Source organism: Cherax quadricarinatus, chromosome 43 (genome assembly GCF_038502225.1).
Source record: "Cherax quadricarinatus isolate ZL_2023a chromosome 43, ASM3850222v1, whole genome shotgun sequence".
NCBI lineage: Eukaryota > Metazoa > Arthropoda > Malacostraca > Decapoda > Parastacidae > Cherax > Cherax quadricarinatus.
Genome location: NC_091334.1, coordinates 21,712,687 through 21,739,344, shown reverse-complemented (window position 1 = coordinate 21,739,344; position 26,658 = coordinate 21,712,687). Strand labels below are relative to the sequence as shown.

The 26,658-nt window shown below is 41.2% G+C and overlaps 1 protein-coding gene across 5 annotated transcripts in view; it reads left to right on the top strand.

The window, feature by feature from the left end:
• The first annotated feature begins 1,120 nt into the window (after nucleotides 1–1,120).
• The window catches only part of LOC128694317 (uncharacterized), a 42,717-nt gene continuing 17,179 nt past the window's right edge, over nucleotides 1,121–26,658 (top strand). Inside the window, exons 1-9 of one of the 5 annotated variants that reach the window (XM_053784405.2) lie at nucleotides 1,149–1,201; nucleotides 3,057–3,160; nucleotides 9,293–10,006; nucleotides 11,173–11,302; nucleotides 12,000–12,156; nucleotides 17,141–17,276; nucleotides 17,437–17,481; nucleotides 22,277–22,452; nucleotides 26,005–26,170. In XM_053784405.2, coding sequence (XP_053640380.1) covers nucleotides 9,805–10,006; nucleotides 11,173–11,302; nucleotides 12,000–12,156; nucleotides 17,141–17,276; nucleotides 17,437–17,481; nucleotides 22,277–22,452; nucleotides 26,005–26,170 — 1,012 coding nt within the window. In that variant the 5' untranslated portion in view covers nucleotides 1,149–1,201; nucleotides 3,057–3,160; nucleotides 9,293–9,804. Of the gene's footprint in view, nucleotides 1,202–3,056; nucleotides 3,161–9,292; nucleotides 10,007–11,172; nucleotides 11,303–11,999; nucleotides 12,157–17,140; nucleotides 17,277–17,436; nucleotides 17,482–22,276; nucleotides 22,453–26,004; nucleotides 26,171–26,658 lie in introns of all 5 variants that reach the window. The other 4 variants (XM_053784406.2, XM_053784408.2, XM_070093679.1 and 1 more) reach the window with 4 other exon arrangements.

Here is a 26,658-nt window from a genome sequence, read left to right as displayed (position 1 = left end):
CTCTTTAAAAATTTTGGTTATGATTATAACCATTAAATTATTACCGAAATAAGGACTTGCTTGCTTAATTAAATCTGGAGCCCAAAGACTCTTCTGTAGTTTATAACATATATCATTCTATTTAGGTAGGATTAGTATAAGTTTAAGATTGTTTTTACCACAGTATGCTCTTGATACTTATTTTCCCAATAAAAACAATGCTGAAATTTGAAAAAGAGTGTGTAAAAGCATTTGCCTCGTGGCGAAAGCTCTCGCTTCACACGGTGAGGGTCCGGGCTCGATTCCCGGCGATGGGGTGAAAACATCGGACGTGTTTCCTACACTGATTGAGTGGTTGTCTATGTTCATTATTATTATTAAAGATTCGCCGGTATTCTCCCGGCCCGGGCCTTTTCCAAGTGGTGGCCCGGCCTTGGTTCCCTATCTAGGGAGTGTCTCTGAGACCTAAGTCTCCCATGGGAGGAGGCACAAGTACCCCCTCATCTTTGGGACCAACTGTCCCCAGGCCTAGCCACATTCCCCGCCCTCACGGGGCTCGTAGGGAGAAGCTAGGCCTCTCTGGTCTGCCATCCCCGCCCCAAGAGGGCTAATGGGAATAACAGTCTTGTGAGCTACAAGCTTGGGCTCAGGCACCTACCCTACCCTAGAAAGGCTGAGCATGGTGTCGATGGTCTATGTTCACCCATCAGCAAAATGGGTACCAGGGTTTAGTGGACTGACCTAATTGCTCGAAATGCTCAGCATAACAAGTTTTCTATATAGTAGTACGTCACTGATGTCAGTTATGGTCTGTGTACCTTGTATATGTACTTGTAGTAAATAAAGATATTATTTATTACTATTATTATTAATAAAACAGACATACCCTTTTTCATATAGTTTACCCATAAAAATACCAAGCAATACTTGTTTTCATTGAAAAATAACATGGGTACATTTTCTGTCACAACTATACCACCAAACATAGCATATTTCACCGTAATTACCCTTTTACTCAACCGTACTTAAACACTGTCCTAGTTACCATTTTAACTGACATTTTCGTGGCTAATTAAGCGAGCTGGTGTCGTAATAGAGTCAATTAGAGTGGAGTGTAAGAGGTGTTTGGTTTAGTGATGGTGTCCACCATGTTTGTTTGTGTGAGTGCGAGTCCCTCATGAACCCACCAACAATGGCACAAAAGTGATCAATTACTCCTCAAGTACGACTTGCCATGGTGTTTAGGCTCATTACTTTAGTGAAGTTATGCGTGTGCAGTGTTGCAGTGGAGTTGCAAAGTGGTTACGTGGCGCCGGGAGGGTGGAAATTGTGGTTAAATATGGAGCAGCAGTCAGAAGGCTCGATCTTAGTCAGCAGCTATGAAATTCCTGGCTGTATTTTGTGACGTCCTGGGACGTGTGACGGGACGTGACGGGTGTCTAGTGGTCAGTGGTGTGGGTGATGGGATGTGACGGGTGTCTGGTGGTCAGAGGTGTGGGTGATGGGATGTGACGGGTGTCTGGTGGTCAGAGGTGTGGGTGATGGGATGTAACGGGTGTCTGGTGGTCAGAGGTGTGGGTGATGGGATGTGGCGGGTGTCTGGTGGTCAGAGGTGTGGGTGATGGGATGTGACGGGTGTCTGGTGGTCAGAGGTGTGGGTGATGGGATGTGACGGGTGTCTGGTGGTCAGAGGTGTGGGTGATGGGATGTGACGGGTGTCTAGTGGTCAGTGGTGTGGGTGATGGGATGTGACGGGTGTCTGGTGGTCAGTGGTGTGGGTGATGGGATGTGACGGGTGTCTGGTGGTCAGAAGTGTGGGTGATGGGATGTGACGGGTGTCTGGTGGTCAGAGGTGTGGGTGATGGGATGTGGCGGGTGTCTGGTGATCAATGGTGTGGGTGACAGGATGTGGCAGGTGTCTGGTGGTCAGGGGTGTGGGTAATATGATGTGGTGGGTGTCTGGTGGTCAGAGGTGTGGGTGACAGGATGTGGCAGGTGTCTGGTGGTCATAGGTGTGGGTAATATGATGTGGTGGGTGTCTGGTGGTCAGAGGTGTGGGTGACAGGATGTGGCAGGTGTCTGGTGGTCATAGGTGTGGGTGATATGATGTGGTGGGTGTCTGGTGGTCAGAGGTGTGGGTGATATGATGTGGTGGGTGTCTGGTGGTCAGAGGTGTGGGTGACAGGATGTGGCAGGTGTCTGGTGGTCATAGGTATGGGTGATATGATGTGGTGGGTGTCTGGTGGTCATAGGTGTGGGTGATATGATGTGGTGGGTGTCTGGTGGTCATAGGTGTGGTTAATATGATGTGGTGGGTGTCTGGTGGTCAGAGGTGTGGGTGACAGGATGTGGCAGGTGTCTGGTGGTCATAGGTATGGGTGATGTGATGTGGTGGGTGTCTGGTGGTCAGAGGTGTGGGTGACAGGATGTGGCAGGTGTCTGGTGGTCATAGGTGTGGGTAATATGATGTGGTGGGTGTCTGGTGGTCAGAGGTGTGGGTGACAGGATGTGGCAGGTGTCTGGTGGCCATAGGTGTGGGTGATATGATGTGGTGGGTGTCTGGTGGTCATAGGTGTGGGTGATATGATGTGGTGGGTGTCTGGTGGTCAGAGGTGTGAGTGACAGGATGTGATGAGTATCTGGTGGTCATAGGTGTGGGTGACAGGATGTGATGAGTGTCTGGTGGTCAGAGGTGTGGGTGACAGGATGTGATGAGTGTCTGGTGGTCATAGGTGTGGGTGATATGATGTGGTGGGTGTCTGGTGGTCAGAGGTGTGGGTGACAGGATGTGGCAGGTGTCTGGTGGTCATAGGTGTGGGTGATATGATGTGGTGGGTGTCTGGTGATCAGTGGTGCAGATGATTGGATGTGACGGATGTCTGGTGGCCAGTGGTGTGGGTGATGTAATGTGACAGGTATTTGATGATCAGAAGTGCAAGTAAATTGCCACTGACAGGACATAACAGGTGTCCAGTGATCAGAGCTGCAGGTGAAGTTTGTATAGTGATCTCAGATTTTCAAGCAGATTGGGACAAATTTCTGCTGAAAGTTCCAGATCAGGCATGTTATGATTACAGGTGTGCAAGGTCAGGGTATCAAGAGACTGGTTGATCATGCAGTCAACAGTGAAGTCTGGCTTCAGGCTGAGTTGCAAGAGTATAACTATCAAAATCAGTCACAGGTATGTCACTCAGGTGATGGAAAAACTAGCAAGTGAAGATCTTTTCAAAAACAAATTGGAATAAAGGTGAACTGCAGTAGGTCTACTGGCATATGCTAAGCAGGTTCCACTTATGCTGAACCATTCCCCTTCCTACTGGACATAAAATTTGCATCAGCTCAATGATCTGCATTTTATGTGGTGATTTAATTGAGGTGGTGTAATCAAAGGTTGATAATTTACAGATAGTTAATGGATATAACAGTTATGTGAGATTTAGTAGGTGCTTTTTAACAATATTATTGAAGATGTTGGCAGATGGGAACCTTTTGACATATCAGGGAGTGTGTGAGCTTGGGTTTGGTTTTATAGGTTAGGCTTTGTTACAAAAAAAAAAAATGCTATTCCATAGACCCAAAATACACCAGTCTCCATTGCACAACTCAATAAACAAGCATATACACAGCATCTTGATCAGCTTAAAAGTAAAAGAAAATGAATTCAATATATACTTATCTAACAAAGTCCTTCCTCTTAAGGTGTTTCTTTACAACAATGATCTCTGTTGCAACTTTGATGTATTCCCTCACAACAGTGTCCTCCCTCACAACAATGTCCTCCTTCACAACAGTGTCCTCCCTCACAACAATGTCCTCCCTCACAACAATGTCCTCCCCCACAACAGTGTCCTCCCTCACAACAGTGTCCTCCCTCACAACAATGTCCTCCCTCACAACAGTGTCCTCCTTCACAACAGTGTCCTCCCTCACAACAGTGTCCTCCCTCACAACAGTGTCCTCCTTCACAACAGTGTCCTCCCTCACAACAGTGTCCTCCCTCACAACAGTGTCCTCCCTCACAACAATGTCCTCCCTCACAACAGTGTCCTCCCTCACAACAATGTCCTCCTTCACAACAGTGTCCTCCCTCACAACAATGTCCTCCCTCACAACAATGTCCTCCCCCACAACAGTGTCCTCCCTCACAACAGTGTCCTCCCTCACAACAATGTCCTCCCCCACAACAGTGTCCTCCCTCACAACAATGTCCTCCTTCACAACAATGTCCTCCTTCACAACAATGTCCTCCTTCACAACAATGTCCTCCCTCACAACAATGTCCTCCCCCACAACAGTGTCCTCCCTCACAACAATGTCCTCCTTCACAAAAATGTCCTCCTTCACAATGTCCTCCTTCACAACAGTGTCCTCCCTCACAACAATGTCCTCCTTCACAACAATGTTCTCCTTCACAACAATGTTCTCCTTCACAACAATGTCCTCCCTCACAACAATGTCCTCCTTCAAAACAATGTCCTCCTTCACAACAATGTCCTCCTTCACAACAGTGTCCTCCCTCACAACAATGTCCTCCTTCACAACAATGTCCTCCTTCATGTTCTCCTTCACAACAATGTTCTCCTTCACAACAATGTCCTCCCTCACAACAATGTCCTCCTTCAAAACAATGTCCTCCTTCACAACAATGTCCTCCTTCACAACAATGTCCTCCCTCACAACAATGTCCTCCTTCACAACAATGTCCTCCTTCACAACAATGTTCTCCTTCACAACAATGTCCTCCCTCACAACAATGTCCTCCTTCAAAACAATGTCCTCCTTCACAACAATGTCCTCCTTCACAACAATGTTCTCCTTCACAACAATGTCCTCCCTCATAACAATGTCCTCCCCCACAACAGTGTCCTCCTTCACAACAATGTCCTCCTTCACAACAATGTCCTCCTTCACAACAATGTCCTCCTTCACAACAATGTCCTCCTTCACAACAATGTCCTCCTTCACAACAATGTCCTCCTTCACAACAATGTCCTCCTTCAAAACAATGTCCTCCTTCACAACAATGTCCTCCTTCACAACAATGTCCTCCTTCACAACAATGTCCTCCTTCACAACAATGTCCTCCTTCACAACAATGTCCTCCTTCAAAACAATGTCCTCCTTCACAACAATGTCCTCCTTCACAACAGTGTCCTCCCTCACAACAATGTCCTCCTTCACAACAATGTTCTCCTTCACAACAATGTCCTCCTTCACAACAATGTCCTCCCTCACAACAATATCCTCCCTCACAACAGTGTCCTCCCTCACAACAATGTCCTCCTTCACAACAATGTCCTCCTTCACAACAATGTCCTCCTTCACAACAATGTCCTCCCCCACAACAGTGTCCTCCCTCACAACAATGTCCTCCTTCACAACAGTGTCCTCCCTCACAACAATGTCCTCCTTCACAACAATGTCCTCCTTCACAACAATGTCCTCCTTCACAACAATGTCCTCCCCCACAACAGTGTCCAACACTGTCCTCCCTCACAACAATGTCCTCCTTCACAACAGTGTCCTCCCTCACAACAATGTCCTCCTTCACAACAATGTCCTCCTTCACAACAATGTCCTCCTTCACAACAATGTCCTCCTTCACAACAATGTCCTCCTTCACAACAATGTCCTCCTTCACAACAATGTCCTCCTTCACAACAATGTCCTCCTTCACAACAATGTCCTCCCTCACAACAATGTCCTCCTTCACAACAATGTCCTCCCTCACAACAATGTCCTCCTTCACAACAATGTCCTCCTTCACAACAATGTCCTCCCTCACAACAATGTCCTCCCTCACAACAATGTCCTCCTTTACAATGTTCTCCATTACAACATTGTCATCCGTTACAACAATGTCCTCCTTCACAACAGTGTCCTCCCTCACAACAATGTCCTCCTTCACAACAGTGTCCTCCCTCACAACAATGCCCTCCTTCACAACAATGTCCTCCTTCACAACAATGCCCTCCTTCACAACAATGTCCTCTTTCACAACAGTGTTTTCCCTCACAACAACAACGTTCCCCATCACAACAATGTCCTTCCTCACAACAACAATGCTCTCCCTCACAACAACAATGCTCTCCCTCACAACAACAATCTTCTGCCTCACAACAACATTGTTCTCCCTCACAACAACATTGCTCTCCCTCAGAACAGCGTTCCCCATCACAACAACAATGTCCTTCCTCACAACAACAATGCTCTCCCTCACAACAACATTGCTCTCCCTCACAACAATGTTCCCCATCACAACAACAATGTCCTTCCTCACAACAACAATGCTCTCCCTCACAACATTGCTCTCCCTCACAACAACGTTCCCCATCACAACAACAATGCTCTCCCTCACAACAACAATGCTCTCCCTCACAACATTGCTCTCCCTCACAACAACAATGTTCTCCCTCACAACAACAATGTCCTCCCTCACAACAACAACATTCCCCATCACAACAAAATTGCTCGCCCTCACAACAACAATGTTCTCCCTCACAGCATTGCTCTACCTCACAGCAACAATGTTTTCCCTCGCAACAACATTCTCCCTCACAACAACAGTGTTCTTCCTCACAACAACAGTGTTCTTCCTCACAACAACAGTGTTCTCCCCCACAACAACAATGTCCTCCATCACAACAACAATGTCCTCCCTCACAACAACAATGTTCTTCCTCACAACCAGGGCTGTGGAGTCAGAGTCAGAATCGGAAGCAATTCTTGGGCTACTGGAGTCGGAGTCAGTAAAAATGTACTGACTCAGACTCCCTATAAATTTAAATTGTATAGAATGTAAACTAAAAAAATACTTCAGTCTTGAAAAGGAAGGTTATGTAGCTAATGGAGTTCATTTCTTTTAAAATAGTTACAGTCACTCCCCTATGTATGAAAACGTTTGGTTCCGAGCAGTTGTTTGCAAGCCCAACATATGTATGTATACAGTATATGTGAACACGGGGAAAAATACATATTGTACACTAGTAAACAATACATGTTATAAATGAAATGAAGTTTGTAATGTTTATAATAAAGTTTGTAAATAATATAAATTTAATAAAACAGATGGTGAGAAGGTGTTGGCCTGAATGTTGTAGCATCTGAAGTTGATGGCACTGATTCAGGCTCCTGGTGAGACTCAGTACCTTTGTCCACCCTCTGGAAGTGATCTGTGGATGTCTGGGTAGTGGCCTCCTCCTCCTTCTGGTGATTCAAAAATCACTTTTATCCTGAGTCAGAGAAGCTGTGAAGCTCCACTAATGTACGTGTAGATGGTTGAGAAGAAGTACGCATTGGAGGCTCTGGTTGCCTGGTGGCTGAAGTTCTTGCCCCACACGGCGAGGGTCTGGGTTCAGTTCCCAGCCAGGGTAGAAACATTGAGCGTGTTTCTTTACACCTGTTGTCTATGTTCACCCATCAGTAAAATGGGTACCTGGGTGTTAGTCGACTGGTGTGGGTCGCATCCTGGGACACTTACCTAATTTGCCCAAAATGCTCAGCATAACAAAGGGCTTAAACTATATAGCAGTATGTCATTGATGTCAGCTAGGCATGTATACCATGTACATGCACTTGTAGTAAATAAAGATACTATTACTTGTATGTATATGGTTAGGGAGACTTTGAACTAGGCCCATGTTTAAAGAATATGCTACACTAAATAAACCTTTAGTTGTTTGCTGCATAGATGCTACTCCCTGATAAATTTTCTAAGTACTCATACATATGGAAAATCAGCCTTCATTTCTCTTTTGTCTGAGAGGTAGTGTACTTAATCAGAATATCAGTCACATCTCTTACAGCAGACACTTTTGGTAATCTCTCTGGCTATTCTTTATCATCTCTGTTGTGTTCTTCACTGATGATACCTGTACCATGAGCCTTTTCTGTGATGGCTTCATCTGTCAACACTTGTTAACCAGGATTGCTGTCATTTTCTCCTATCCACATCATCACACCTTCTGAAATGTCTATTTCTCCTGCTCTCTGAGGGTTTCGATGAAAATTGCTGGCCTCAAACCCACATAGTCAAACTCAGTATAGAGATTATATATATAAAAAAAATTCCAACCATTAGATAATGTTGTCATTTTAGTCTCCTTCCATGATTCTGCAAGATTGATGATGTACCTATGGCTGGTTTTGAGTCTTTGTACCCTGCATCCTGGCCTGGGGCCAGGCTCTTCTGGTGCTTGCCTGATTAACCAGGCTGTTTGGTTTTGGTGGCCCACCGGTCAACAAATCCATCACAGTCTGGTCGATCTGGCACTTGGCAGAGGTAATGATTCAGTTTCCTCTTGAAGACTTTTAAACTTGTTCCTACAGTATTTCTGATACAGTATGTATCTACTGATGGTATGTTGAATAGTCATCTCCCAGGAATGTTGATACAGTGTTTGTTAATTATGTCCATTGCTGTCCTGCTTTCAGTGGGTTTATTTTCTCCCATATCTTCACTCCAGTATGTTGTTATGGTAATGTGTAGGTTTGGGAATAGGCCCTCCAGTATCTTTCATATATTATCATTTGTTTCTCTGCACAAGACAGTACTTATTCATTACTTTTGGGCATTCCAGTCTTGAATGAAGCCATCAACACAGAACAATACTCTAGGTAGTAGAGCACAAGTAATTTGGACAGTGTCACCATTGGTAATATTACTCTTGAAAGTTCACTACCATAATATAATATTTTGTATGCTAAGCAAATTTAAACTTTTGAATAGTAGTAGTGGTGTGTTGTGTGGAACCTGAAAGAGCGATTATTCTTACTTCAGATTTCTGCTGAATAATCATGGGTTTCAGATGGTTTGCTGCACCAATACCATAATATTGAGTTTAGGATAGAGTGGAGAATAGCTCAGAGTAAGCAAGGATGTTTGAGGTATATAATAGCAAATTTCCTCTACATTGCTTGCATTTAGTAGTGTAATCCAGTTTACATTACTGGTGTCTTGGAGCATCATAATAAATTTTGCTGCTTTGTAGTTGGGAATTATTGTAATATTATTTTAGATCTCAACTTTTGTGTTTATTTTGCACCGAATGATGTAGACAGTTTCGTAGTTTCTCTCTTACCTTGTATGAATGGACAAGGTCACAATTTGTGGTCTGAGCAAGATTCAGTATGTTGTTGCCATGAGTAACATATGGGACAACTTGTCTTAGAAAGCTGTCTTCCATTACGGTGGCAAATCTGGTAATTTCTTGGGCCCTTGATAGATTTTTGTGAGGGGATGACCTTGTTTTGAGGGAGAATTATTGTGAGAAGTCTTTAGTGTGAGGATTAAAATGTGTTTTTGTCTCCTCAGATAAACAGTGGTATAAAGAGATGAAAAGTGAACCCCTGCTGAAGATGTGTTGTACATTACTTTTCGAAAGGCATTGTTGTTAAAGAACATTACTGCATACACTGTGATTTATATTTAATGTACCTGTACCATCAACTGGAAATTGAAATATGATTGACAATGAATGTGTATAGTTTAAAAAATATATTTCTAATTTCACTATTTTGCACCTGACGACAGCATGTCATGCTTGACTGAAAAATGAGGTCAAGGTGAAAATTATTGTGAACATGTTGTATGCTAGATAATAATTTTGATAAATTTTATAAAGATATTAGAAAACTAGTTTGTGAATATCTGTAAGATGTAGCGGTGTCTTTCATTAGTGACTGTTGTATGATGAAAAATTTAACTAGAGGAAGATGAATCCATATTATTATTGCTTAGAAAAGTAGTGAATAAATGTGGTAAAGATAAAAATGGTGGATGCTGAAAAGCCATTAATAAGTGCTAAAGTAATAAGAGAAATTTAAATGCCTTCTTGTAAAAAATTGCTCAAATTGTACATAATGAGTAAGAGCAAGGAAAACAAGATGGACTCTCGGTCCTTGGAAAAGCGTCTCTCGGCTGTGCGAGAGACGTCCGAGGATATCCAGTCACTGTCCCGGTGGTGTCTCCAGCACAAAAACCATCACCATTCCATCATCCAGGCGTGGTCTCGCGCTGTACGCAAAGGTGCTTGCTTTACATTTATTCTTGTGTTAGTAACTATATACACTGCATTATACTGGACATACTCCCTAGTGTTCACTGAACACTTGTTCTTGTGTTAACAACCACTACATTGTACTGGACATACATACTCCCTAGTGTTCACTTAACACTAGGGAGTGTGTTCTACCTTTTCTTCTTTCTCCTACTTTCTTTTCTTCCTCCTACCTTCTCTTCTTCCTCATACCTTTTCTTCTTCCCCCTACCTTTTCTTCTTCCTCCTACCTTCTCTTCTACCTCCTACTTTCTCTTCTACCTCCTACCTTCTCATGTTCCTCCTACCTTATCTTCCTCCTACCTTCTCTTTTTCCTCCTACTTTATCTTCTTCCTCTTCTTACTACTCTTTGTTTCCTGCCTCTTCTCCCTATGCCCTGTTCTCTCTCTCCCTACCTCTTCCCCTTTCTCCTCTTTCGACTTTTTCCCCGTCCCTTACCTCCCCTTCCCCTATGCCAACCTCTAACTTCCTGCTTCTTCCCCTACCTCCTCATCCCCTAACTCATTCCCCTTACCTTTTTCCTCCTGCCTCTTCCTCTTTCCCCCTACCTTTTCCTATTTCCACTTACCTCTTTACCCTACATTTTCTCCTTTTTGTATCTTCCCCTTATTCCTTTTCCCAGAACTTCTTCCCCCTGCCTTCTCTTCTCTCTCTCCTCTTTCCCCTACCTTCTCTTCCTCTTTCACCTTTTTTTTCTCCTGACTCCTCTTCATTCTGCTTCTTTGTCCTTCCTCCTCTTCCCCTTCATTCTACTTCCTTCTCTTCCTCCTCCTTCTTTTGCTTGTCTTTTTTCCTTCTACCTTATTTCTTACTGCCTTCTTCGTTTCCTCTACCCTCCTCCTCTTCCTCTGTACCTCCTCCTCCTCTTCTTGTATCTTCTTTTCCTCTAGCTTTTTCGTCTTTTAGTCTATTCCTCTTCCTCTAGTCTTCTCTTTCCCTGCTTCTCTTTTCCCTGCTCCAATGCCCTTTTCCTGCTCCTCATCTACTATTCTTTCTCAGCTTTCTCTTTTCTGTTTACTCCTTCATCTTCTTCCTCTTCCTCCATCTTTCTCCTACCTCTCTTCCACTGCTCTTTTCTTTTCCCCTCTTCCACTTCCCTCTCATTAAAATTATTGACCTTCCTAACATTTCCAGCCAAGGTCCATCATCGACTCACTCTGTTTTATGTGTGCAACGACATTGTACAGAACAGCCGCCGCAAGAAACTCCTCGACCTCGTCCAGCACTTTGCTACAGCCATCAAAGAAGCAGCACCTCTAGTCAGGTCAGAAATATTAACTACTAAGTTATTAATGCATTTACAAATAACAGGTGTTTGGAAAAAGCAGACAGAGCTTGAGTGGTAATAATGTGTGTGTGGGGGTCACCTTGACTTAGTAGTTTTATGGTGTGTTAGGAAAAAAAAGTCAAATTGAAGGCGTGTTTGGTCATTCTTTACCTTTAGTTTATCTGTAGACAGTTCCAGGAGCAGACTAAACCTCCTGGTTACCACCTTGATCATTCAGGCAGTTGGTGCTGGTTGCATGCACTTCAATGTAGGCATTTTAGCCCAGGTGATCAGGATAGATAGATAGATGGATAGAATGCTATATTGTAACTAACAAAAAAGGCACAATACCATGACTGGAACAATACACAAATAACCCATAGCTGTACCTTATAAAGAGTATGGACTATATATACTTTTGCACTTTTTCTTCTTTATGTGGCACTGTGCTCACAAGCCTGTCACATGTAGTATTTTTTTCTCTTCAGGAGAATTTGTTAAGAAACCATTACATAGTTTTTTGTATAAAATATTTACAGAGATAAGAGTTACTAAATTATTTTTAACACTTAATATAGCTAATATTTTATATACATATATTGTTGAGCTGAAGCAATTTTACTGGAATATTATTTAATAAGTGGAATGGATTTTTCAGTCTTAATAATTATGATACTTTCACAAATTTCAACAGAGATGAAAAGATTCGGCCCAAGATTATTCGGATCTTCAACATATGGGAGGAGAGAGGAATCTACGATGCAAAGTTTATCTCGGACTTAGTTGAAATAGTTGAAAACGTGGGAACTGTCAATGCTTCAGAAAATGAAATCGTTCTCTCAAGTTTTCAGGTAGTGTTTTTATCATCTTAATTTTAAGGTAATGCATTATTTTAATATTAATATTGCATTAAAGTTTTCAGGTTATCTGTTTGCTAATGGTCCCTGGAGATCATTGTTTCTCTAACATCTCCTAAATTAAAGAAAAATATTACATGAATATGAACTAGAGAATTAACACACATAAGAATAAAGGTTAGTATGTACTGAATATTAAGTAGGAGTTTGTATTTATTTGTTATTTTGTGTTTCACAAAGAAAAGGCCGGCAATCTTGCCAGGTTTGGTGAAGTGTATGTGTGTACTCGCCTGGTTGTACTTGTCTAGTTGTGGTTGCAAGGGTTAAGTCACAGCTCATGGGCCCACCTTTTCACTGGTCGCTACTAGATCACACTTCCTGCTCCATTACTTTGTCATATCTCTTCTTAAAGCTATGTATGGATCCTGCCTCCACTACATCACTTCCCAGACTATTCCACTTCCTGACAACTCTGTGACTGAAGAAATACTTTCTAACATCCCTGTGATTCATCTGAGTCTTCAGCTTCCAACTGTGACCCCTTGTTGCTGTGTCCCATCTCTGGAACATCTCGTCACTGTCTACCTTGTTGATTCCTCTCAGTATTTCACGTGTCATTATCATATCCCCACATCTCTCTTGTCCTCCAGTGTCATCAGGTTGATTTCCCTTAACCTCTCCTTGTAGGACATGCCCCTTTGCTCCGGGACTAGTCTTGTTGCAAACTTTTTGCACTTTCTCTAGTTTCCTTACGCGCTTGGTTAGGTGTGGGTTCCAAACTGGGGCTTCATACTCCAGTATAGGCCTAACATACACAGTATACAGGATCCTGAACCCTGTACACCTGCGTGTACTCACCTAATTGTGGTTGCAGGGGTCAAGACTCAGCTCCTGGCCCCATGTGTGTGTGTGTGTGTGTGTGTGTGTGTGTACTCGCCTATTTCTCACCTATTTGTGGTTGCAGGGGTTGAGACTCAGCTCCTGGCCCCGCCTCTTCACGGACCACTACTGGATCCTCTCTCTCCCTGCTCCATGAGCTTTATCATACCCTGTCTTAAAACTATGTATGGTTCCTGCCTTCACTACATCACTTGCCAGACAACTCTGGATGAAGAAATACTTCCTAACATCCTTTTGACTCGTCTTTGTGTGTGCGTGCGTGCATTTGGTAGTCAGGAGAGGATGGGTATGGTAGATCCTCCACTTCACATACAGCAGCAGCATGAGGCTGGAATTTTAACTTTTTTAGTTAATACAGGAGGGGTGGAGATATTTTAGTTTTTGAACTGTAGTATGTATTGGCAAAATAGTGATAGTGAGTGATGATGAAAGTGTTTCTTCTTTTTCGGGTCATCCTACCTCAGTGGGAAACAGCTGATGTATTAAAAATAATAATTACAAACATTTGTCATCTAGGCAACCTGATATCAGACATCCTCTTTTATCTCACTTAGCTATTATGGCTGTCGTGCATTAGTAATTAGAAGATAACATGGATGATCATAATTTATGATGGCTACATTCCTGAAAATTGTGCTATCAATGATTTGTGTAACATATAATGAAAAACATGGGAAAAATGAGGCAGCATTCCTCACAACTCCATAAGAGCCATAACAATTTTTTTTAATATCGTAATGTTTACAAAAAATAATAGTTTTTGAACTCTTAGTGTGGTTCAGATTGTGAAAAGAAAGAGTACATTGATGGAAGAATGGTAACAGTAATACTGTAGAAGTACAGTGATACCTCGCATATCCAGCCTGCCATTATCCGAACCTCGCCAATATTCGAACAGGCCCTGGGAAAGGGCAAAATTTTAAAATTATTACTGAAACATCCGAGCAGCTGTTTGGATACGGCAGAAGGCTGAATCAAATTTAGTCCACACTTTAGTGTACTGGTTGGCCACTAGGAGCTGCGTTCTTCGTCACCCTGCCACACACTGTTCTCAGTCCCCCTATTGTCTCCTAACTGAACAGGTGCGCATGATGGTGGTGCGGTTCCATGGCAGAGATTGCAAAATCAGTGTTGCACCTGGAACATTCCGAAAGTGATGATGACGACGACTACCCAATGCCTCCAAGACCAAAAACTTCAGCAGCAAGGGCAAGTGTTGAAACACTTTTGGAGTACGTATTTGGAGCAACCACTGTCCACAGCCCATTTGAAAAGTTATGGTCCTGTGGTCCATAATAACCTGGAGGCTGTTATTTGAGCCAAGAGTGTCTGGCCACACCGCCACACAACGTTGGACTCATTTTTTAAACCTACAGTGTCATTGCCGATGGCGATATGGATGTGATATGGATGATACGGATGTGCATTCCCCCCTCACATATCCGGAAACTCCGTGTTTCTGAACTGGTCTCAGCCCACATAGTTCAGATATGAGAGGTATCACTGTATATACAGTAGGACCCCTGTATCCCTGGGGGATACATTCCAAGATCTACTGTGGATGCCCAGAACTGCGGATAGTAATGAACCCTATATTTAAGTACTTTTTTTGTTTACATACATACCTATGGTAAAGTTTAATTGGTAAATTATGCACAATAAGTCGAGAATTAGCACTTTTTCACTGATGGGAAGCATTTCACGATTTCTCTTAGGCTTTGAAAAACTGTCACTATCACTACTTTTGCACCTTGGTGTTCTTATTAAGCAAACTTATGGGTTATTTTCAGGCCAGGGTAAACCACGGATAAATGAAACTGCGGAAACCAGACCCGTGGATACGGCGGTCCTACTAGAGTGAATGATGGTGAAAGTATTTATTCTTTTTTGAGTCACCTCACCTTGGTGGGAGATGGTTGGTGTGTTAAAAAAATAAAAAAGTGCATCATATTATAACTGATACACTTGTGAATTTTTATTTTTTGTTGCTATTTTTGTGGCCCGACCTTAGGCAAGGCTCTCCTGGTGACCACCTGATGAGTCGGGTCCAGTTTATACAGAAGGGAAACGAGTACATAGTCTCAGTGCATGTTTGCTGTTAGACAGACTTAATTCTTTGTTTGTTACTGTATTAATAGATTTGCATAGGAATTCTAGATTCATGTGTATAGGGAGCATGTTAGCAATGTACTCTCATGGTTCTCCATGTTCTCACTTCCCAGTCAAGTTTCAGATTAAATATAAAAGTTTAGCATCCAGTCTCTCTCTTGAGAATAGGCTGCAGTTTTTGAAAGTCATTAGCAAACCAAATACATGTATAACCATTCATACTTTTCTAGCATCTTTTATAATAACTTGAGATGCAGTGTTATTACTGTGTGGATAAAATTGATTAACCCTTTCAGGATCGACAGGCCCTCTCAGAGACTTGTTCTCAGGGTCGGCCAAATTTCAAAAAAAAAAAAAAAAAAAAAATTTTTTTCTTATGAAAAGATAGAGAATCTTTTCCCAATCATAATGACACCAAAAATATGAAATTTGATGGAAAACTTACGGAATTATGCTCTCGCGAAGTTAGCGGTATCGATGATGTTTACGCATCGGCGATTTTGCCCACTTTGAGCCCTATTTTCGACCAATTCCAGTGCACATGTTGACAGAAATCATAACTATTTCGCTAGAACTCCATTTTTTCTATCGAATGAGTACAAGAAACCACCCATTTACCAATTTCAACTATCCAATACAGTGGTCAGAATTTAGCAATTTTGCCAATTTCACACAAATTTCAAAAGATGCCAATTTCCAAATAGGGTCAAGAATAAACAAGAAAGACATTCCTGGCACTAAAATAACATTTCCTCTGTTCATTAGTCATGTCCCCATGCCCCTCTTACATTCTTTTGCTTTCCACTTTGAATTTTTATTCTCACAAAAAAATAGAAGATTTACTGTTATGCAGACTACTGCATTAGTGTAGAAATGGTATAAATAATATCAGCGCACTTGTGAAAGAATATTAGACTCACCAGTTGAGGTGTATTGGACGCATAGCATGATTTGTTTACTTTTGAACTTTGGTAAAAATCAAACATTTCTGCTACTTTGAGCTCAATTTCAAGGTACTTTTCTTTGTAAAACCAGTTAAAATCATCTCAATTTCTGTAATATGTGTTCCATTCTATAAAATGAGACCAGGAAAACTAGAATACAACAATAAATACCATATGAAAATACAGTGCAAAGTCGCTGTTTTAATCCAAAAACATGGTCAAAGTTCTTTTTTCTCATTATGCACTGTGTGCTGCAGGATTTTTTTTATACTGTGCACACTGACCACATAGACCCATTCTTTCACATGTAGGCCTACCAGCTTTCTCTCACTAGATTTGAGGGCGCTAGAATTTAGGCGTACTAGTATGTCAAAAACCCTGGCTCGTAAGCCGTACTAGTACGGCCGAAACCCTGAAAGGGTTAATGCTTATGAGTGCTTTTCACTTAAATTTGCTAGTACATCTACTGTATAATCATTACTAATATAGCAATTATAGGAGGATCTTATATAAACTGTAGTCACTGAGTCTCTCTCAATTATTTTATCTAATTACTTGGATGTTCCATGGTTATTGCATATAATTGGCACTCCTTTCCCTTCCCTTCCACTGTTGGATGGGTATAAATTCTATCAATCTCCTGTTGTCATCACTTATGTCTTATCAGGTAATCCTTATTGGTTTCACAAAAACATATAAACACGATTGCAAACAAATCGTGAAATGAGTTTTAGAACTCGTTTGCAATAGGTTCAATCTTTCCTACTACATGATTTAATCCTTATTTTTTTTATTAACACATCGGCTGTTTCCCACCAAGGCAGATTAACCTGAAAGAGAAGAAATATTTTCATCATTCACACCATCACTGTCTTGCCAGAGGCTCGCCTACACTACAGTTAAAACACTGCACCACATCAACACCCCTTCCTTCAGAGCGCAGGCAATGTACTTCCTTATTTGTATTAACAAAATATTGTTGCTATAACCTTCAAGTTTTTAATGAGTATAACTGTTTCTTACAGCCTGTGCAGTTAGTAGAAGGTATTAGAGGGGTCGTTGCCCTGGAGAAGACGACAGAATCTCTTCTGACGGACCTCAAGAACCAAGATTTTACGTTAACCGATGATGAGATTAATCAGCTTCGGCAAACTGTCAAGGGTCAGTCTCTCTTTTATCTTTAAGTAAATTGCTATAAATAATTTGTAGATAGCATTATGTAGTGCTGAAAGAAAGTATAAACTCATGTTATACTTTTTTACATATTGATATTACTGGACTATGCTGAGCACTTGACTGATAAACTTCACTTGTGCTGCAGACTACTCACCCACAAGTATTTTTGGCCCGTCATCATCCACCACAGGTTTGCTCGGGCATATTTTGTCTAAGCTAATTAAGGGTAATGCAGGGTTTGTGACATGCTTATTGAGTGCAGTGAAAGCTAGGAAAGGACCAAAATTGTAAGCTATTTCAGTTTTTGTTTTGTACTGTACACATGGAGCATTTTGTGTGCCAATCCTTGAGCACAAGGAACAGAGTGGAACACTGCACTTTTGCACTTTTTCTTCTTTATGTGGCACTGTGCTCACAAGCTTGTCACAAATGTACTGTATCTGTAATATGAAGAATAATATTAAGACCAAATTTATACAGTAGGAAACCACAAATATGGACTGGACATAGTCAAGGCCTCCCTGGACTGCTGAGTTTTCCAGAGCTTTGAATCTCTAATTAACCCTTTGACTGTCGCGGCCGTATATATATGTCTTACGAGGTACCGTGTTTGACGTATATATACTCATAAATTCTAGCGGCTTCAAATCAAGCAGGAGAAAGCTGGTAGGCCCACATGTGAGAGAATGGGTCTGTGTGGTCAGTGTGCACCATATAAAAAAAATCCTGGAGCACGCAGTGCATAATGAGAAAAAAAAACTCCGACCTTTTTTTTTAATTAAAATGCCGACTTTGTGGTCTATTTTCGTATAGTATTTATGGTTGTATTCTCGTTTTCTTGGTCTCATTTGATAGAATGGAAAACATATTATAGAAATAGAGGTGATTTTGATTGATTTTACTATAAAAAGAACCTAGAAATGGAGCTCATATTAGGGGAAATGTTTGATTTTTGCCAATGTTCAAAAGTAAACAAATGATGCCATTGTCCAATAAATGTCCAACTAGCCATTCTAATATGCAGTCATAAATGGGTTGATGTTATTTATACAATTATTACAGTATTGCAGTAGTCTGCATAACAGTAAATCTCGTACTTTTTGTTTGAATAAAAATTCAAAATAGAAAGCAAGAGTAATATCAGAGGGGCCTGGAGACATGACTGATGAACAAAGAAAATGTTATTTTAGAGCCAGGAATGTCTGCATTGTTCATTCTGGACCTTATTTTGAAATTGTCATATTTTTTAGTTTTCGTGAAATTGGCCAAATTGCAAATTTCTGACCACATTATTAGGTAGTTGAAATTGGTAAATGGGCAGTTTCTTGTACTCAATCGGTAGGAAAAATGGAGTTCTAAAGAAATAGCTATGAGTTTGTGTGACTGGAACAATGGAATTAGCCGAAAATAGGGCTCAAAGTGGGCGAAATCGCCGATTTGTAAACAGCGCCGAGGTCGCTAACTTCGTGAGAGCATAATTCTGTCAGTTTCCCATCAAATTTCGTTTTTTTGGTGTCATTACAACCGGGAAAAGATTCTCTATCATTTCATAAGAAAAAATAATTTTTTTTTTTTTTTTAAATTTTGCGACACCAGGAGACACCTCAGGATTGGGGGTTGCGACAGTCAAAGGGTTAAACAACACGCGTATATTTATGGTGTGTACTGTACTCATTATAAATATGAAATAAGGTGTTTTCCTCTGTTCCTTAAATGGAAATTGCCAAATAGACTTGTAGAGATGTATGACTGGCATATTGTCTGGGGTGGCAGAGATCAAAGGAGCATCAGATGTTTGGGTAATTATTATTTTTATTATCACACTGGCCGATTCCCACCAAGGCAGGGTGGCCTGAAAAAGAAAAACTTTCACCATCATTCACTCCATCACTGTCTTGCCAGAAGGGTGCTTTACACTACAGTTTTTAAACTGCAACATTAACACCCCTCCTTCAGAGTGCAGGCACTGTACTTCCCATCTCCAGGACTCAAGTCCGGCCTGCCGGTTTCCCTGAATCCCTTCATAAATGTTACTATGCTCACACTCCAACAGCACGTCAGGTATTAAAAACCATTTGTCTCCATTCACTCCTATCAAACACGCTCACGCATGCCTGCTGGAAGTCCAAGCCCCTCGCACACAAAACCTCCTTTACCCCCTCCCTCCAACCTTTCCTAGGCCGACCCCTACCCCGCCTTCCTTCCACTACAGACTGATACACTCTTGAAGTCATTCTGTTTCGCTCCATTCTCTCTACATGTCCGAACCACCTCAACAACCCTTCCTCAGCCCTCTGGACAACAGTTTTGGTAATCCCGCACCTCCTCCTAACTTCCAAACTACGAATTCTCTGCATTATATTCACACCACACATTGCCCTCAGACATGACATCTCCACTGCCTCCAGCCTTCTCCTCGCTGCAACATTCATCACCCACGCTTCACACCCATATAAGAGCGTTGGTAAAACTATACTGTCATACATTACCCTCTTTGCCTCCAAGGACAAAGTTCTTTGTCTCCACAGACTCCTAAGTGCACCACTCACTCTTTTTCCCTCATCAATTCTATGATTCACCTCATCTTTCATAGACCCATCCGCTGACACGTCCACTCCCAAATATCTGAATACGTTCACCTCCTCCATACTCTCTCCCATTTATAATATCTTCCCATTTATCAGTTGTAACAACAGGAATAGAAATCATTGGTGGATCATGCCAAGATACCTGGGTGTTAGTCAACTGTTGTGAGTTCATTTTCTGTGGTGGTAATATAACTTTGGTAGGGCTGGGCATTGAAATGAACTGAGGTAGGATAACAGTTCTTAGTTTGTAAATTCGTCAGTGTAAAAAGTGAGACTATCTGTGGCTTTCATTATTAACTCTTAAGCTTGGTGATTGGCTAGGTGTTGCTTTGTCACTGTATTGAGTTCTGTCCAGCACTGGCAAACATTTTCTGCACTTATTTGTTTCTTGTGCTTAGGTTTCTCTTTGAGAAATGTTTCTTCATTCTTGTGATTCCCTTTTTTGTGATTATTTCTTAAAGAAGTAGAGGCATGCTCATGATGTACTGTCTTCAGTGCTTATAGTTTATCATATAATCTATTAAAGTTTCTGTTGATTGAAGCACATGCTACATACTCTTGCATAATATTCCACCAGTCTGCCACCTCTGTTTATTTAAATATTTCAGATATTTAAAAGTTCCATTTGTAATTAAGCGAGTTGTTTGAATTATGATGGTCTTGCACTTCAGGCAAGACTGCTATTGAACTAGAGACAGTGAATGTGTTTTTCTTTGGGTCACCCCAGACTGCACCTCTTACTGCTATGTCCATGCTTTGTGAAGGAGACACATTCACTGTAAAATAAATTATAAACCTTCAAATATAAGTTTGTCTTCATTTCTCTTCTCTTTCTCCACATCCATTCATTATTATATAATTAATAAAACCTGTAACCTTGTGGGAATTTTACTGGACATTATTTGTATTGTAAATGTTGCTTAATAGTTCACACTTAAATATAGACAAGAGGTTTTACAGAAGTGTGTAGTAAAGGAGGAAGCAGAGATTTCATTCCTAAACATACTTTTTTTTTTTATTTCAACAAACTGGCCGTATCCCACCAAGGCAGGGTGGCCCAAAAAGAAAAACGAAAGTTTCTCTTTTCAAATTTAGTAACCTATACAGAAGGGGTTACAAGCCCCTTGCTCCCTTAAACATACTTATTGCACTATATAATTAGTTATTATAGGTAGTAGGTTGGTAGACAGCAACCGCCCAGGGAGGTACTACCGTTCTGCCAAGTGAGTGTAAAACAAAAGCCTGTAATTGTTTTACATGATGGTAGGATTGCTGGTGTCTTTTGTCTGTTTCATAAACATGCAAGATTTCAGGTACGTCTTGCTACTTCTACTTACACTTAGGTCACACTACACATACATGTACAAGCATATATATACACACACCCCCTCTGGGTTTTCTTCTATTTTCTTTCTAGTTCTTGTTCTTGTTGTCTATTTCCTCTTATCTCCATGGGGAAGTGGAACAGAATTCTTCCTCCGTAAGCCATGCGTGCCGTAAGAGGCGACTAAAATGCCAGGAGCAAGGGGCTAGTAACTTCTTCTCCTGTATATATTACTAAATTTAAAAGGAGAAACTTTCGTTTTTCCTTTTGGGCCACTCTGCCTCGGTGGGATACGGCCGGTGTGTTGAAAGAAAGAAATAATAATTATTTACAGTCAGGGAAAATTGAATCACTGCCATCAGGATTTTTTCTGAAAATGATCATAATGACAATTTCAGTGTTGTAGAAATTGTTATTACTTTTTCAGAAAGTCCTGATATGGTGAATTTTCTCTGAAATTTTGATAATTATGCAGTTCAATGAGTATTTTGAAGATGAAAGGAAGTCTTTCCTATCTCCTCTTGAACTTCTATATAGTATTTATACATAAGTCAGTAACAAGAGACTGTGTCCACTAAAATCCATTGGGTTAGCTCTAACAGTATTTTTAGCCTCTGCTATGAATTGTACCTTCTGAAAATCAGTTTTTTTTTTTTTTGTAAACTTTGCACATAGTAGAGCCCCTCAAACTCACAAACTTCATATATTTGTGTGCTTTGGTTATCTAATGTTTTTACTGATTACCCTGCTGCAAATAGCCTTGATTATTTAGTTTTTTTGTGGTGCCCATTGATTTTATTAAGACTGTGCTCATAAGATTTTCCATGCTCAAATCTCTGTTTGAACATTCTCATGAATGTCTATATTAACCAGGTTAAAGTGATGTCTAAAGAAATTTGGCATTAGAAATGCAAAAGGACCCCAAATCTTAATTGTTTCACTACAGACAGAATTTGACCAACTCTTGCAAATTTGGGGGTTTGACTAAAATACTGTTGGGTAGCTTTTGTGAAGAGTATGTGGTATATATTTATAACATAATTTATTACACATTAAAATTGTGTGACCAACAGAACGGGGAACGAGTCGAGAACGAATGGAGGAGTTTGAAGAAGCTGTTATTGCTCTCGAGTGTTATATGGCCTCGGTGCAGAAGGAAGTTGAGGAAAGGACACAGGTTGTCACCCTACTTGAGCAAGCTGAAATTTTTTATGAAACTCAGCGGGGTGAGGCTAAAATGGTGGCCACAGTAAGTCACACAAGTTGTGTATGTATATGTAAGCTTAATGGGTATACACCATAGGATTGCAGGGAAATTAGGCATAAAATACTGAAAGGATGGAAAAATACACAAATGTAGTATAATGCGATCTTTTATAGACTACATTTTGCCCACACAGTGGACTTTATCAAGTCACAAACAGATCTGTTTGTGAGTTGATGCAGTCCACTGTATGGGCAAAATGTAGTCTATAAAGGATTGCATTATATTACATTTGTGTCTGTTTTTTCATTACAAGTTTTGTAAGAATTGCTTTAAAACAATGTTTATGGATGTATTAAAACAATATTTAGATTTGTTGTTACTCTTGATTGACCCTTGTAAGTTCAGTGCTTCTGACTTAAGAAATCGTAATGACACGATTGCAAATAAACCATACCCCCGGCCGGGATTGAGACTCTATGACCGCGGGTTCAATCCCGGCCGGGGGTATGGTTCAGTGCTTCTTTTTGATTATAATAATAATTGAGGCTTGATTGACCATACTAAAAATGGCGAGTTTTTCCTTTCTAGAGGCAATGCCTCGTATCAGGGTTCTGTGTTGTATCACTTTATTAAACAAGTACGTACTGTACTGTATATACAATGGTTCATTGTTTGTACAGTGAGCCCTTGGTTATCGGCCGTTCTGCTTATCGGCCAACTCGCTTATCAGTCGGTTTTTCGGCTTCCAGTTATCGGCTGTTATTTCGCTTAACGGCCGTATTGGATGCTTATCGACTGGCAACGCTTGCACCATTCTGAGTCAGCGTAGCTGTGTCGCTGGCCGAGTGAGGAAGCTTCTGCTCATTCATCCAAACATTTCGCTATAAATCAGTGTTTTTCTTTGTTATTTATTAAGTTCAGCTGCGAAATAAGTAAGCATGGCCCCAAAGAAAGTTCGTAGTAAAGTTCCTGTGGTAAAGAAAGTCAGAAACACAATGGAATTTAAGAGAGAAGTGATTGAAAAATTTGAGAGTGGTATGCGAGTTTTGGAACTTGCCAGGATGTATGGGAAAAACAAATCTTCCATCACTTCCCTCCTGGCAAAGCAAGAACAAATCAAGGAAGCTGATGTTGCAAAAGGAGTAAATGTGATAACAAAACAAAGGTTGCCAATAATGGAAGATATGGAAAAGTTATGATTGTTGTGGATCAGGGAAAAACAATTAGCGGGAGATAGTTTTGTGGAGTCAGTGATTTGTGAGAAGGCAAAGCAGTTGTACGTGGATCTTGTAAATAAAATGCCTGGAACAAGTGCTGCTGTTAGTGAATTTAGGGCTAGCAAAGGCTGGTTTGAGAGATTTAAGAAGCGTAGTGGCATATACAGTGTGGTAGCGCATGGAGAGGCTGCAAGTTCTGATAAATGTGCGGCTGAAAAATTTGTGCAAGATTTCAAGGGGTACGTAGAGGCTAAAGGATTCCTCCCCCAACAAGTGTTTAGTTGTGACGAAACAGGCCGGTTTTGGAAGAAAATGCCAAAGAGGACTACATTACACAGGAGGAAAAAGCCCTGCCTGGACACAAGCCTATGAAAGACAAGCTTACTCTTTTATTCTGTGCTAATACTACTGGGGATTTCAAAGTGAAGCTTTTACTGGTATATCACTCTGAAAGTCCCAGAGTGTTCAAGAAACGCCATGTTTTCAAGAGTAAATTGTGTGTGATGTTGAGGGCTAACAATAATGCATGGGTCAGAAGGCCAATTTTCAAGGAGTAGGTGAATGATGTGTTTGGCCCGAGTGTGAAAAAATACCCCCTGGAACATAAATTGCCACTCAAGTGCCTCCTGGTATACTTGATAATGCTCCTGCTCATCCTCCAAACTTGGTAGACATACTGTCTGTGGAATTCTGTTTCATTGCAGTGTAGTTCTTGCCTCCTAACACCACTTCTGTCATCCAGCCCATGGACCAGCAGGTCATTTCTAACTTCAAAAAACTGTACACCAAAGCAGTGTTTTGAAGGTGCTTTGAAGTGACCTCGGACACAGATTTGACCCTAAGAGAGTTCTGGAGGAATCACTTCAATACCCTCCATTGCGTAAGCCTTATAGGTAAAGCTTGGGAGAGAGTGACTTCCAGGACTTTGAACTCTGCATGGAGAAAATTGTGGCCAAAATGTGTCTGAGGGGGATTCTGAAGGATTTGGGGCTGACCCTGAGGACCCTATGCCTGTTGTGGAATCCATTGTATCTCTGGGCAAGTCCATGAGGTTGGAGGTTAGTGGTGAGGATGTGGAAGATTTGGTGGAGGACCACAGGGAAGAGCTAACCACTGAACAGCTGCAAGAGCTCATCTGGAGCAGCAACAGACCACAGCTCAGGAACTTGCTTCAGAGGAGGAGGAAGAGGGAGTGAAGGAGATGCCTTCTTCAGAGATTAAGGAGATTTATACAATGTGGACTAGGGTGCAAGCTTTTGCTGAGAAATCACCCTGACCAAGCTGAAACAAGCTACATCTGCAATAGGTTCAGTGACAGAACCTTGTCCCACTTCAGGGAAAGATATTTTGGACAGATATTTTGTGCGACAGGGTCCACTGACTCTCAAACTGGTCCTAGTGGCATTAAAAGACAAGGAAAGGAAGTAACCCCAGATAGGGCTTTGATACCTGAAGTTCTGATGGAGGGGGATTCCCCTTCTAAACACTAAACTCTCCTCCCTCTATTCCATAAGCCAACAACAGTCTTCAATAAAGTAATATAATACTGATTTAATTGTTCATGTATATATTTTATTTAGTTCTCATTGTTTTGTGTATTTTTTTTTTTTTAAGTCAGCCGTCTCCCACCGGGGTAGGGTGACCCAAAAAGAAAGAAAATCCCCAAAAAGAAAATACTTTCATTATCATTCAACACTTTCACCTCACTCACACATAATCACTGTTTTTGCAGAGGTGCTCAGAGCACAACAGCTTAGAAGCATATACGTATAAAGATGCACAACATATCCCCCTAAACTGCTAATATCCCGAACCCCTCCTTTAGAGTGCAGGCACTGTGCTTCCCATTTCCAGGACTCAAGTCTGGCTATATAAAAAGAACCGGTTTCCCTGAATCCCTTCACTAATATTACCCTGCTCACACTCCAACAGATTGTCAGGTCCCTAATACCATTTGTCTCCATTCACTCCTATCGGTTATTGGCCATTTCGGTTTTTGGCTGGCCTTCTGGAAGAGATTACAGCCAGTAACCTAGGGTCCACTGTACATATATTTTATCGCATTGGCCATTTCCCACCAATGGAGGCCGACCCATAGAAGTAAAAACTTTTACCACTACACATTCCCTGGCTATCTTGCCAGGTCACTTACATCACAATTTATATAACTCCAAACTGTAACATGCCCACCCATCATTCAGAGTGCAGTCACTGTACTTCCTGTCATCATTCTCAGAACTGTAGGATCCCCACCCATCCTTCATTGTGTAAACTCTGTACTGTTCACCTCCAGAGCTATAGCATTCCCACCCATCCTTCAGAATGCAGGCACTGTACTGCCCACCTCCAGGATTCATATATGACTTTATCATTTCAGGCATACAAAAACTTTGGGAATCGAGTGAAGACATTGAAAACAAAGCTGACGGAGAAAATGAAGTCTCTTCCAGAACCGAGTCCAGTTCCCTCTCCAACAGTTGATGCTCCTTCACCAGAGAACAGTGATGATGAAGATTTATCCTTGCCAGAGTCAAGCACATCAGGTAGGCTTTAAAAAAAAATTGATTGTATTTTTTAAGCATTATAACATTAAATAACCATAAAAGGCACAATACCGTGACTGGAACGATACACAAATAACCCGCACATAAAAGAGAGAAGCTTATGACGACGTTTTGGTCCGACTTGGACCGTTTACAAAGTCACACTTTGTAAATGGTCCAAGTCGGACCGAAACGTCGTCGTAAACTTCTCTCTTTTATGTGCGGGTTATTTGTGCATTATAACATTAAATTGTTCCCTTGTAATTTATATTGAAATGTACAAATACATGGCTAGAGATTAGTTTTTTTAAATGGTGTTTGGTAGATGGAAGTAAAAGAAATGACACATGTGGGAATTTAATACTTCATGTAATTTCAAATTGTTTACGTCAGGTAAGTCTTTTTGATGCTGTGCTTTTCAGTCTCATTTGTCGAACTGCTTTAGGAATTTTCATTGAATACAAATAAAATTTTTATTCACAAATCAC